Source organism: Trichomycterus rosablanca, chromosome 2 (genome assembly GCF_030014385.1).
Source record: "Trichomycterus rosablanca isolate fTriRos1 chromosome 2, fTriRos1.hap1, whole genome shotgun sequence".
Lineage (NCBI taxonomy): Eukaryota > Metazoa > Chordata > Actinopteri > Siluriformes > Trichomycteridae > Trichomycterus > Trichomycterus rosablanca.
Window position 1 is genome coordinate 21,740,007 of NC_085989.1, and position 13,097 is coordinate 21,753,103.

The following is a 13,097-nucleotide window of genomic DNA, read 5'->3' on the forward strand; positions in this document are numbered from 1 at the left end:
AACTAAGTTTGTTGCACTAAATACCTAACTAAAGTAAAACAAGACCTGCAAACAAATACGAAAGGACTAAGTAAAAGGTGCCTAAAATTATGAAAACAAATAAAAGTAACCAAAAGAAACCAAATAAAATCTGTAGCTACATTAGAGAGATGACAAAACAGATACACAGTTCAGCACACCAGCTATGGACACTGTGAAAGTGTACTGTACAACCTTGCACACCACACCTCACAAGACAAACAACAACGTACCAATGGAAAGCTGGCACTGAGACAGGGATTTAAAGAGCTCTCACGGCTGTAGCAAATCAATACTTAATGAGGCATCTCCATGCCGTCTGCCAGCTCTAATGGCATGGCAGGTGGGCATGATACTTCAATCCATGCCCTCTGCTGTTCTACACAGCAGGTGGGCCGTTACACATTTAGAAACACTGCCAACTTCTCTGGCCTCAAGCCAGTGAATGACTGACACAAAGTAGAAATGTGTGCTTTCGAATCATGTCTTTGGAAATAATGAGCTTTATGTTTACCAGGCCATTGTCATCCCCAGTGCAAAGTTTAAAAGCCACCATCTATCATGCTATGGGGTTGTGTTAATGCCAATGGCAAGGGTAACCTTCACATTTGTCAATATACTATAAAGGATAAATTTGCATTTTAGAGCAACATATGCTGATATCTGCCAAATTTTTTTCAGCAGGTCAATGCCAAGTTACTTTCTGCACAGTTTACAACAGTACGGGTTTGTAGTAAGATAAGAAAGGTTACTGATTACTGCAACGTATTAATTAATTTTACGTGTATTATTGTGTCTCTTGGTGGCTTGGTGGGTAGCACTGTTGCCTCACAGCAAGAAGGTCCTGGGTTTGATTCCCAGGTGGAGCGGTCCAGGTCTTTTCTGTGTGGAGTTTCCCTGTGTTCCCTGTGTCTGCATGGGTTTCCTCTGGGAGCTCCAGTTTCCTCCCACAATCCAAAGACATGCAAGTGAGGAAATTGGAGATACAAAATTGTCCATGACTGTGTTTGACATTAAACTTGTGAACTGATGAATCTTGTGTAACCAGTAATTACCTGTCCTGACACAGATGTAACCAAAGTGTGTAAAACATGATGTTAAAATTCTAATAAATAAAATATTAACATTTAAATGTCCTTAACATAGTGTTAGTCTTGGTCTTTTCTTGACCTGTATTAAAATGATCACTGTGTACTTTAACAGGGGAGAGTCTTAAGTGTGAAAACCTCCTTTAGCAGCAATAATATTTCCAGTAGCTGCTAATCACACTTACAACAGTGAGAAGACATTAGATGAAAAGCCTTATTCAGGTCATGCTAACAGTTCTCTTTTTTGAAAGCAGTGGTATTCCCAGAGCTTCCTGTTGTGTCTTTCAATTAACACCTTTCTTGTTTAGTGTGTTTTTATAGGGGGCACATGACCAAAGACTTGTTTTTGCTGTTTGATCTTTTTTACCTGTGTCCTTGGTGTGGGACTTCAAGCCTTTTTAAGCTTCATTCAAATCTTCAATTATTCTCTCTATCAGTGGTGTCATTTTTAATAGTAACATTTGTATGGTGAACATAGTTAAGTTTCTTTGTTTCTACCTCTGTCTGGCCAAGGAATAACTGAGACGACCTTAAGGCCATGTTTCTAGATGAAATTTTAAAGTACAGCTGAGAACAGAAATAAAATCCATTTTTAGAGTGTAAGTCTAATGTTTACCCACAATTACTATATAATATGATAACAATAGATTTGTAAGTGCATGTTAAATGTGTTTACACATGAGTGCATGTTTTGTCCGAATAAAAAATCATTCTGGCGGCGCCTAGGTGGAGCAGCGGAATAATCCGCTAGCACACAGGCGCCGAGATTCTGAACTCCTTGGTCCGAAACTCAGCATTGCCACCGGTCGGCTTGGTGCCATCTAGTGGGCATAATTGGCAGTGCCTGCAGCAGACACGGTGGCCAACTCATTAAGGTGCGGGATGATTGGACTATGTGGGTGGGGTCTTCAAACGCTGTGCAAGGACCCTGATTAGCAGATAGAGGCGCCCATGCAGAATGCAGGGGCAAAAAGAAGGGGTCAGCTAGGACTGCGCATGTGGAGGAGGCGTGAGCAGCAACATACCCTCCTCGAATGCAATCAGGGATCCACAGCAGCGGAAGACAAATTGACTATGAAAATGCATAGATAAATAGAAAAAAAGTAATTCTGTTGTATTGATTAATAACCATTTTAATAATATGTATCTAACAGCCATCACTTTTTTGGTTTTGCTCTAGTTAGTTCCCCATTATGCAATATGTGGGCACCCCTTATAATTATTGAGTATAGGTGTTTCAGCTAAACCTATTGCTAAGAGGTATATAAAATCACTTATATAAAAAAATATATCTGCTTTCAATTTTGTGGCATAAGTTTGGGAATACCCTTACCTCTTTCACTGTTCTTGTGCACAAAGCAAGGTCCATACAGACATGGTTTCATTAGTTGGTGTGGAGAAATTTTATTAGCCCGTATAGAGCTTTTACCTCAATGAACTATGGCTTGGGCATTTATTCCCACAGATACTCCCCTTAATCTTGTAAAAATCCTACCCAGGGGAGGGAGTATGTACTCTTTTAGTCATCAAAGAGGGGCCATAACCTGGACCTGTCATTACCCCGCAAGAATATAATGCACCAAGCTAAAGAGGTGTCTCTGCAAAACAGCCACTTCTGAAGCCATTGTAATTATGGAAAACAAACTGCCAGAGAGGGACAATCCAAAACTGAACTTATAATCATAAGATTAGTCCATCTCTGTTGTGGGTATCGAGATTAAAAATAGTCTGATCTTCAGTTTAAACCCGCTCAACTTGCAACCAGCTGACTTCCTTTTCCAGCCCCGAATGAAACACAGAGACAGTGAGTTACCTGCATCACTGAATGCAAAATATAATTTAGTATGTAGTTTTTTGAGGTAACAGCTGCTATAATGGATTTTTTATTAGAACTAAAGAGAGTGGGTAGCATCAGTGTCTATTCAGTTCAACAGAGTTTGTATAAGTTGACTGGTATATAACAAAGTGAGAAACTATTTTGTTTGTTTTTATAATTTCTTGTTCTCAAAAAATACAGCAAGAATGTATTTAAACCTTATGCCAAGTGTTCGTCTGTGAACCTGATACAAATTAATGAATTAAATTTTTCATTAAATTAGTTTTTTTACTAACTGCTTTTATCCTGGTCAGGTTCACATTGGGTTGGCCCCCCAGGAAAAAAAACACAATCACAAACTACCACAGTCACAATTAAGAACAGCCACTTATAATGCATTTTATTTACTTAGTTTCTACTATTTACTAAATTTTTGGTGGGTGAGAGAATAGCAGATCAGCTGGAGGAAACACATGCAGACAGAGACACTGGAAAACTCCTCACAGACAGAGTAAGGACTAAACCCATGTCTTTAGGGCTTGTGTTGCTATCTGTCTATCTATCTATCTATCTATCTATCTATCTATCTATCTATCTATCTATCTATCTATCTATCTATCTATCTATCTATCTATCTTTCAATCTTTCAAGACTTCAGAGCTTTCTCAGAAGAGCTACTAATATCACATAGAGGTCATTCTATTTTAATACAGTTTGTTTTTGAAATGGGATGTCCAACAAGCTCATGATCAGGTGTACAGATACTTTGGGCCATATAGTGAATGTGAAGCAAGGCAAAACACACAGGTGTAGGTTTTCAGCATATGCTGTTTTATTCAAAAGCTAAATGCAGTTACCACAGTTGTGTCCATGATAACTCAATCAGGACTTTAATCCCTGAGAGAAAAGCTTTTGAACAATTATAAATTCCAGATACTGGAGTATAACATACAGCCATTAGCATGATTCAAAGCAATTAAAAAAAAGTTATCAGAACAAAGTCTGATTTACAGGTAAAAAACATACAATCTAAAGAACAATGTACAAATCAATCATTTAAACGTGACACAGTGAAAAATACTGCTTATTAATAAAACAGTCTACCCAATATGGGTCATTAAAAAAAGAAACCCACTGCTATTGCTCGTGCATGTAACATTACTCCTGTAAGAGTTTTAAAGGGTAGACATCCTGAAATGCCAGACATGCCAAGTAAGCAATGGTGAGCAATCAATAAGCAGTTCATTTAATAAAGCTGTGCAACGTTCTATGAAATATATCTCAGAGTAAAGTCGCGACTTCTCAAAATCTCATAAAACTACATGCCAAGATTGTTTAAAAGCATATAATGGCATTAAATATAAAAATTTCCTAAATCGTCTGGCTTATGTTACATTACACAGCTTTTGGCCCATTATCATAATCATTTTTAGAACAGCGAAAGAGAAAAGTGCTCTATCCTAACATACCTCAGATTAAAATAACCCAAGGCACATTTGGAAATTGCCTATTGCCAGCACAAATTATATTATAAATTATAACATTATCAAATACAAATGCAATACTATACTATAACACTGAAACCGAAACTGAAATTTACAATGGTATGAACCTTCATCTAATTCTATTTTCCGGAGTCTTTTATACATTTAAAAAGGAATAAAGCACCCATATATAAATAAATCCTTCATTCAAGCTTGTTACATCAAACCTGAAAGGAAGGATCTTGAATTTGGAAAATTAAAAAGCGATATCTTAAACTAAGCAAGTAAAGCTGGCAAGAAAGGCTTGGACAGATTATAAACACATTCTATGAGAATTGCAAATGGGATACAAGCAACATGTAGGACGTAAGCGCAGCTGATTGCCTGTGAAGCTTGATGCTGAAAGCCTTTTCCTGAAAGGTCCTGGGCCCCACTTCAAGGGACCTAAGTCAGGAAGCTTTCACATCAGAAAGGAAGGAAATGTCCGAAGTCTGGCCGCACAGCAGCCCAGTTAAAACCACGAGAGGCCACGTTGCACACAGTGAAAAACACGGCAGCCACATGGGCCAATACCACACTGGTCCCTAGTGCCTTTCAGATACCGAGGCACAATCAGGACGAGGATACAAGGGAGGAGCTGGTCGCCTTAGTAGGTAACCTGAGGACACCACTGCGTGTCCGGATAGAGCAGACAGTGCACAGACTTAAACCTGCAAAGGAGACACAAAGAGAGATCTATTTAACAACAATGTAAATCATATAGCCTTATTAAAAGCTTGGTATTTTGTACTGTTATCTGTAGTATTTAAATGATTGTTACCTGGAAGGGTCCTCATCAACTGAGAAAGCTCCTTTCATGTTGATGATATTCCTCTTGTTCTCAAACATTCCGTAACTTAATGTGATCTGAAATATAAGCAGATAAAATGATTCTACTGTTCCATGTAAATACAGAAAAATATACTTTGCCTTAAGCTACACCTTGCTACCTACATTGACTTATGAAAGTGATGTGGCCACATTTTATAATGAGAAACTGAAGAGTGAAATGGTCTGCTTATGTGCAGCTAGCATTTAAGCAATGTTACATTCGGCTTTGGCGGCTTTTCAAATGCGTTGCCTTTCTAAAATTAATTTGGCCAGGTAAATCAAGTCCCACATGTGTCAAAGTGTTGTACAATGATATTCTGCTGGCAATTTACCTAGGTTTTACAGCATTAGGTTTTACATCTTAGTTAGTTGTTGGCATACTATGCTAATTCACCCCCATTCAAAGGGCAAACAAGTAAATGATAGTTACACCTTTAAATCCTGACTGACTAAAAACAGTTAGCCATTTAAGACATTCATTTATTTATTGTCCTGGTCAGGGTCACGGTGGGCCTGATTTATTGGGCAAAAGGCAGAAAACACCCTGTATGGGTCGCCAGCCCATCACAGGGCAGAGACTCTCATATTTAGGGCAATGTTAGTAGCTCCAACTGGTCTGACTGCATGTCTTTAGACTTTGGACCCGGAGGACAGCCATTTGAACACAGGGAAAACATGCAAACTCCACACAGAAAGGACCCTGGCTGTCCGACCGGAGAACTGAACCCAGGCCCTTTCTATGCTACCCACTGTGCCACCTTATTTAAGTTAGTTCCTTCTAAATTTTGGATCTTCAGTGTTGAAATTCATTTAAAAAAATATATATATATTTAAAGGTAAAAACAACAAAACCAAACTTGCTCACTAAAACCTAGCATGAGTAAAGCCTAAATTTGCCATCCAGCTTTTATTAAAGTAGCAACCTCAGAAACATACCTGTTTTTGTACTTCTGATTTGGAAACCTGTTGGAGGTTCTCCAAATGGGAGTGGAACAGATTGCTTCGTGTTAGAGGAACCCCCAAAACTGACTCAATGATGTACCCAATGGTGCAGTCATCAGGGAGACGGATCTTTTCAGCCGTGTTCATGAAGTGACCACCACTAGCAAAGAGACAGAAACAGAATGTTAAGTTTATGTTGTTTAATTAAAAAAAAAAGCTCTGTGTAGATTAATGCAAAATTAAAAACACTGGGTCATACCTTGCCCATGGGCTCATCTTAAGGGCCAGACCACGGCTCACGCAGAAACCTGCTCCTCCGGTGGCAAACCAGAAATTCACAGGTCGCTGTAAGAAAAGGACCAGTTAGAGAATTCTGTGCTAAGCATATTAACAAAATCAATTACGGATCTTTATCATGAAATCTCCTAAGCTACCTACCATCTTATTGTCACCAAGTCTTTCGGTGGCCTCTATTGGCCGATCCAGGCTGGGTTTGCCAATGTACAAGTCCTGAGTGTGAGGGTACTGTGAGAGCAGTGTGACAAGTGTCTTGACATTCACATAGTTGTCATCGTCCACATGGCAGAACCACCTAAAGAAGATGATCATCTTTAAAGCATGTACATTTACAGGGATTCAATGCTTGCTGCATTGATGTGCATTTATGTTTGAATTATGTTCTAAATCGAAACTTACTTTTTGCCTGACTCAATAAACTTGTCATATTCCACAGCCATCTTGCAGGACAGAGCCTGACGACTATGAGCGGCGGAGCAGTTAGTGTTGATGGCGTGGTTTTCTGCATGGAAAAGTGGACAAGACCCGGTCAGTTTACATGCCATATTTCTTGTAAGAAACATCCCTTTAAGGTGTATTTCTGGATTAATGCATATTACTTAAAGAAGTAAGTGTTCAACACCCATATAACTCTAGATACAAAATGTTTATGGCGATTAAACGCCTGATTTTAATCTATTCCATTTCAAACCTGAATGCCTGTGCATCACTAGGCCTATAAAATTCATAAGACTTTGAACGTACCCATTTTTTTCTTCAGTTCCTCATCCTCCCCGTCTGTGAAGATGTACGTCTGCAGAAAGAAAGAACAAGACCGGTCAGTTCGCCTCAGGTAATAACTGCTCTAAATGTATTGAATCCTATTTATCTTATCCCGACTGATTGGAAGCCACTGTCTTTGGTTTACACTGTGCAAACCTCGATTAAACCAGCCAAGCTCTATTCCAGTAATAAAAGAGGCCTTGTTGCTGCTTTTTAAGCTTGCCATGGCAACTGCTCCAGAACCCTGAAGCATCCCAGACATAGCACAAAGAGGGGAGCAGGCTGCCCCTTTGATACCCCCTTCCCTCATTTGCATGTCACACGTCACATCACAACGCACACACACAAATACCACAGTCTCCATTTACCCCCCCTCCACTGTTCTCCTATTATCAGTCCTGAACCCCCCCTCCCTCCACTTTACACATGTAAATGACTTGAACTGCTGATACTATGGATATGTGCGATTAATCCACAATTAATCCAAGACAACCAAAAAAAAAAAAAAAACAATATATGATGCCACAGAGCACTTTGTATTAGGTGTAGTCTAAGTGCTTTGTTTCTAGAAGAATGGTGGGAGGAGAAGGGCTGGATTAGACCCTCTTTGTGGTGGATAAGAAAGAGCAGGTGCTCGGGAGCAGCAGGCCTTGCTCAAAAGGCGCCTCATGGCCACACTCCTCTTGACAGGATGAAAGAGCACCGGCCTTGTGCTGCCGTTAACCTGTTTACCCTGCGGCCCAGGTGAGACAGCACCTGCCACCTGCCGCTTTTTCACAGCCACGTGTCAGGACAAGCCACTCTGGCCATGGTGTACTAAACACTCCCATACACAGTCAGGTCTGATTAGGTCCTGTGTTGCTTAGGCTTTGTGTAAAGTCACGAGCATATTTAAATCATGCCAGAAGGTATATTTTTTGTCACACTTTTAGCCCTGAATTGTTTTTTTTTCTTTAACCTTGAGCCCTGTCAGTGTGTTTTGTTTGCCGAACAAACTCTGAGCAGATGTTTAGCGCGGGGTGCATTAGTCCAGTGCCTGCTGCCTGTGTTTGCACAGTGAAGGCAGTCTGCTGAAGGATCTGAGGGCACTGCTGTTTGCTCCCTGTTTCACTGAAAGGCCAGTCTAATCACACAGGCAGCTGGCATCTCTGGCGACTAACAGACAGCCCAGAGAATAGAAAAAAAAGCTATTAGTATGTGTGAGCCTGTGTCTTTGTATGCGTGTGTGTGGCCATTTACTCTCAATTCACTTCCATCAACACCCGCGCTCTTCCTTTGCTATCATTCTCTGGCCTGCTTTTATTCAATAATGTGAAGTGTTTTCAAGATGAATACAAGCCTTGCTGGAGATGCTGCGGAGGCTAGAAATGTGTTTGCCTTAATTTGCATACAGCTGCAGTGGTTAAAATATGTGCTTTCCCATAGCAAGCTCTTTGTTCTCTGCTTCTAAACTGAACTGTCCAATTATCAAAAGCTGAATGCCAGACACCAAGCGGCGATTTATGAATGCTTTTAATCTTGGTCATTGCTGCCAAATCTTGGCTGTGAAATATAATTTTACACATTATTTTTTTTCAGCTTTTGTAAGTTTGTATGAGTATTCTCGACCAAGGGCCAAAGAGGCCCTCAATATCTCAGGACCTGGCATAGGGTACAGTGAGTATGGAGTCTGACTGGCTGTCTCCAGCTCCCCAGGAAGGAAACAAATAGGCACCCCTCCCTCCATTAGCCACCCACATAAGCTTTCCTGTCTGTGTCAATGCAAACCACAGACTAGGAGTTTTCCCTTATCCATATAGAACAGAACATAAAAGATAAACAGAATAATAATAATAATACTGTGTGGTCTTGGCAGTATTTGTGTTAAATAAAGGAAGCATAATTTTGGGTCCAGGGCACCAGATTGCACCATACAGGCAGTTCTTTTTACTCATTGTTGTATAGTTCACTTGCAGGGAAAACTGCATTGTTCTAGAGGGGAAACTTAAAGAATCACCGGAAACAGGCAGCTGAGTCAGGAGAGGACCAGACTCTATACAATAATGCTAGACACATTAACAGGCATGTCTAACACCATGTACACGTTTTATGTACCTCATTGTTATCTGAAATTGACAGGGTTTTAAATGACACCTAATGGACAAACGGATAAAAGCTTACATTCTGTCTTTGAAAAGAAAAGAAAAAAACACTAATAATAAGGTCTGGTTTCTAAAATCTGATCTGCGATACAGTAAGGATAGCTGTAAAGGGGATCTTATCTGTGAAAACGGCTGGTTCCCAGTACCAACAGCAAGCCCTGACTGAATCTACTTGCTTTATTTATATGTAAACAGCATTGCAGAGCGGTTTCTCACATGTAGAAGAGAGCACTATGCATGACACTGCACAGTCAGAGATGGCTCATTGAAGCTAGACATGTTTTAGAGGACAATCATAGGCCCACATAACTGTATTTATCATGGTGGTTAAGCTGATACCCTTCCGTGACATATGCCACATAGTTCCCAGGCTGAGCTCTAAACAATACAAACACTTGTTTGGTGCCATTGTGGCTGAAGAAGACCTTGCGCAAATCCTAAGCAGTAACAATTACAGGGATTTAAAATGCTCAGGCCGAAAATTAAATGACCTCGGTCCGGACACAATGGGAATGTGTGGATTCATATAGCTGGCTTTAGAGCTTGATCTATTGTTCTCTGCAGCCTGGCCACCTGGCCCCCATTCTCTAGAAACCCCCACTTGTATTGTGGCTTGTTTTGGTCTTTCATGACCGCAGTAGTCTCCAGCAGCTGTCCACATTTAGGACCTTCTGTTAACCCTCTCTACCACCAACTTAACTTGCATCAACCACTGTATAGAAGAGAAACAATGGGAATGAATGCTTACTTTAAAGAGCACTTTTCAAAACATAATGAGCTGAGAACATATGCTGGATAAGCAAGAGGAGATTCTGGACATGGATGCATGAAAACATATCTGACTGAGCAGGACGGGAACTTTTGTGTGCACAAAAGAAAGCTTGCCTAGCCAAGAAGATAATCAGTTTGTACACTGATGCTTCTGTAAACTGAGAAACCGTGTCCTTTGTGCTTAGTAGGAAAAGAGATTGCCTTGTCACAGATATTCAAATGCAGGGACCTGGGGTACAAACCTTACAAAACACTAAAGAACATCTTTTTTTTTTTCAAAACCCTAGGTCAATTAAACAGACCTGTGCTAAAGTATATGTGACTACTTTAGGTGATGGATAAAATCACTTTGACTGCACCTCTTTTGGTCCTGCCACTGCGGTGGTGCTGCCTTTGTTGCTGGCATCAAAGAGGCCTACTTCTCAGGACTACATTTTCATGGTGTCACACTCAGCATGCAATTCAGAGCCCTAAAACTTTCCTATAGATGCTGCTCCTTTGTGTACCATCCCCTCCCATTCCACTCAGCATCGCTTTGGTGAAGCAAACCTCCTGTTTTTCCCACTGATTGACCCAGCCACTGCCTCAACTCCCAGGTTTCCATGGAGAGCAAGCGGCAAAGGGCTGGCAAAGCTTTTCTTTGGGCTTTAGAAAGACGCTTTGTTGGCCTTGGAAAAGGGGACAGGAATGAGGCCACAGCTCAAGGTGCATCCTTTAGGTGCATTCACAAAGACAGGGACAAACAATTGGATTGGAGGATGTGGACAGAGAGCAGTGGTAGACCAAGGGATCCCAAGCTGTATTTTTTTCTGTTCTTATTAAGGCAAAACATAATTAAGAACTGAAGACATATGTAAAAGCATGTGCTTCTAGTTGCTAAAGAAAGTAGGCTTCACATCTCAAAATTATGATATATTAGTAACAAAAGGAATTTTTTGGATTTTTACTACTTGTTTGGTGGGTACCCCAGTTTCCTCCTGACTCACAAAAATTAAGTAAGTAATTGGGTAAGTGTATAAGGCCATGAGATGGATGAAGCATTTGAATAAAATACATATATTAATGTATATGCACACTAAATAAAAGGTAAAAAAAACTAAATGTGTTTAAAGAGCATGGGAAAAAAATAAGAAAATATATCTACTACACAACTTGGTGCCCCACCAGCAACTATTTTATGTATGATACAATAGATTACACAAGGAACTACACCTGTAAAATATTTATTTCACAAACACCTCTGAAGTTCAACACAGAGGAAACTATTAAATAACAGAATTCTTCTTTTGGCTGTTTATGTAAATCTCAGTGGCATTTTATTGGGGTCAACTCATAGTCAGATTAGGGAAAACTGATTCCAAATTGTTGTCTTTATGGCACCTTAGCACAGCTTCGAGATTGCTGAGTGGGAGAGCACATGCTGAGTGGAACATTCAATTTTGGTAGCAAGATTTGATTTCTCCACATCATAAAACTAACACATAAATCTGACAGATATGGCAACCTGACCATTTCTCATACCATACCAGTGACTTGAGATGGTATTGCAATGCATCATGCCTTCTTAAGTGGGTTATTTTTCTCTCTCTCTATTGTAAGGTTACCGTATAATATTTTCTCATTTGTAATGGCATATAAGAGGGCACTTCATTAGTTTATTATATCAAAAAGGCACCTGTAGGAAACGTCAAGTTTATACTTTTTTGAGGGCACTACATTACATTTTGTCTACTGAAGGGACATCCATATAGGGACACCCTTTACAGCACTGCATCACTTTTTGTCTACTGGAGGGGCATCTTCCAATTAGAGAAGCACCTAACTGCTCACTTCATCATGTTTTATCACCTGTAGGAACCCTATATAGCACTACATCCAATTTTATCTACTGGAAGGAGCACCTTTTGTGACAATGTCAAGTAATAAAATACACTTTACATAAAATACACTTTACAACGACACCCTTTTTTTTATTGGAAGGACAAATTATTGAATTGTCTTGCTCCAAAGGGCACATCACTATAATGCATTGCTCTTGAGGGCACACACATCACACTTTCTCTGCTTCAGGAGCACATTTTCCCATGTGAAGGGCAGCCAATAGGGTACTTTGACTCATTTTGTAGGATTGTATAAATATGTTTAAAATAAATAATTCAGACAAGGCTTACCTGTTGCATGTTTCTTGAAATCCATGTGTTCAGAAGCAGATCTAGTCGGGACTGGTGGAACTTTTTGGTGGTTTTTACAGCTATGAAAAGATCATCAGCGCTCAGTTCTTCAGCTGGCAGAGAATTCGGGGTGGCAGTACCAGCCGCGCTAGGTTTCTCTGCTTCTCTCCTGCTCCGAGTCAGTTTGGAAAAATAGGCGCTGAATCCCTTCTTTTCTCCGTTCTGTGCTGCTTGATCTGTTTGTGCCTCTGCATCCATCTCTGCCTCCTCCACGCTCCGAAGGGAGCGCATCCCTACATCCTCATCCGTACTCCGCTGCTGGGTCAACACCACCAGCAGCGCCACACAGGTGACTGTCGCTCCCGCTACAGAAAGCACCGTTTTCCTGCTTAAACTTTTCCACATTCTGGCAATATATAGAACGAAGCTAAACCCTGCACAATAAGTAATGCATAACACTTTAAGATAAAGACTAAACCTAACACCCACTACGCTCCCATCAAGACGTTGGAAAAGCCCCTCGCAGGAGCAAGAACATTCTTTTATAAGCTCGTGGAAACCACGCCCACATGGGCTGTCCTAAACGGCTGTTATTCAGCGGGAAGACGCTTTCAGTGGGAGGAGTCTTAAAAAGGACCCGCCTCCTCCTGGTGTAGGAAACTATAAAAGCAACCCGCGCCGAATAACCGTGTAAAATTTTCATGTAGTGAGAGTTTGTGTCGAGTACAGGCTGAGAA

At 40.5% G+C, this 13,097-nt stretch overlaps 1 protein-coding gene across 1 annotated transcript; it reads right to left on the reverse strand.

The window, feature by feature from the left end:
* Nucleotides 1–4,626: 4,626 nt before the first annotated feature.
* lfng (LFNG O-fucosylpeptide 3-beta-N-acetylglucosaminyltransferase) lies at nt 4,627–12,856 on the reverse strand. The gene is made up of 8 exons (XM_062990395.1): nt 12,361–12,856; nt 7,260–7,308; nt 6,915–7,017; nt 6,657–6,810; nt 6,478–6,563; nt 6,213–6,378; nt 5,227–5,312; nt 4,627–5,116 (listed from the first exon to the last, which is right to left on the reverse strand). Exons 1-8 carry the CDS (start codon nt 12,763–12,765, stop codon nt 5,053–5,055), a joined length of 1,113 nt encoding a protein of 370 aa, XP_062846465.1. The 5' UTR covers nt 12,766–12,856; the 3' UTR covers nt 4,627–5,052.
* Between the last annotated feature and the right edge of the window lie 241 nt (nt 12,857–13,097).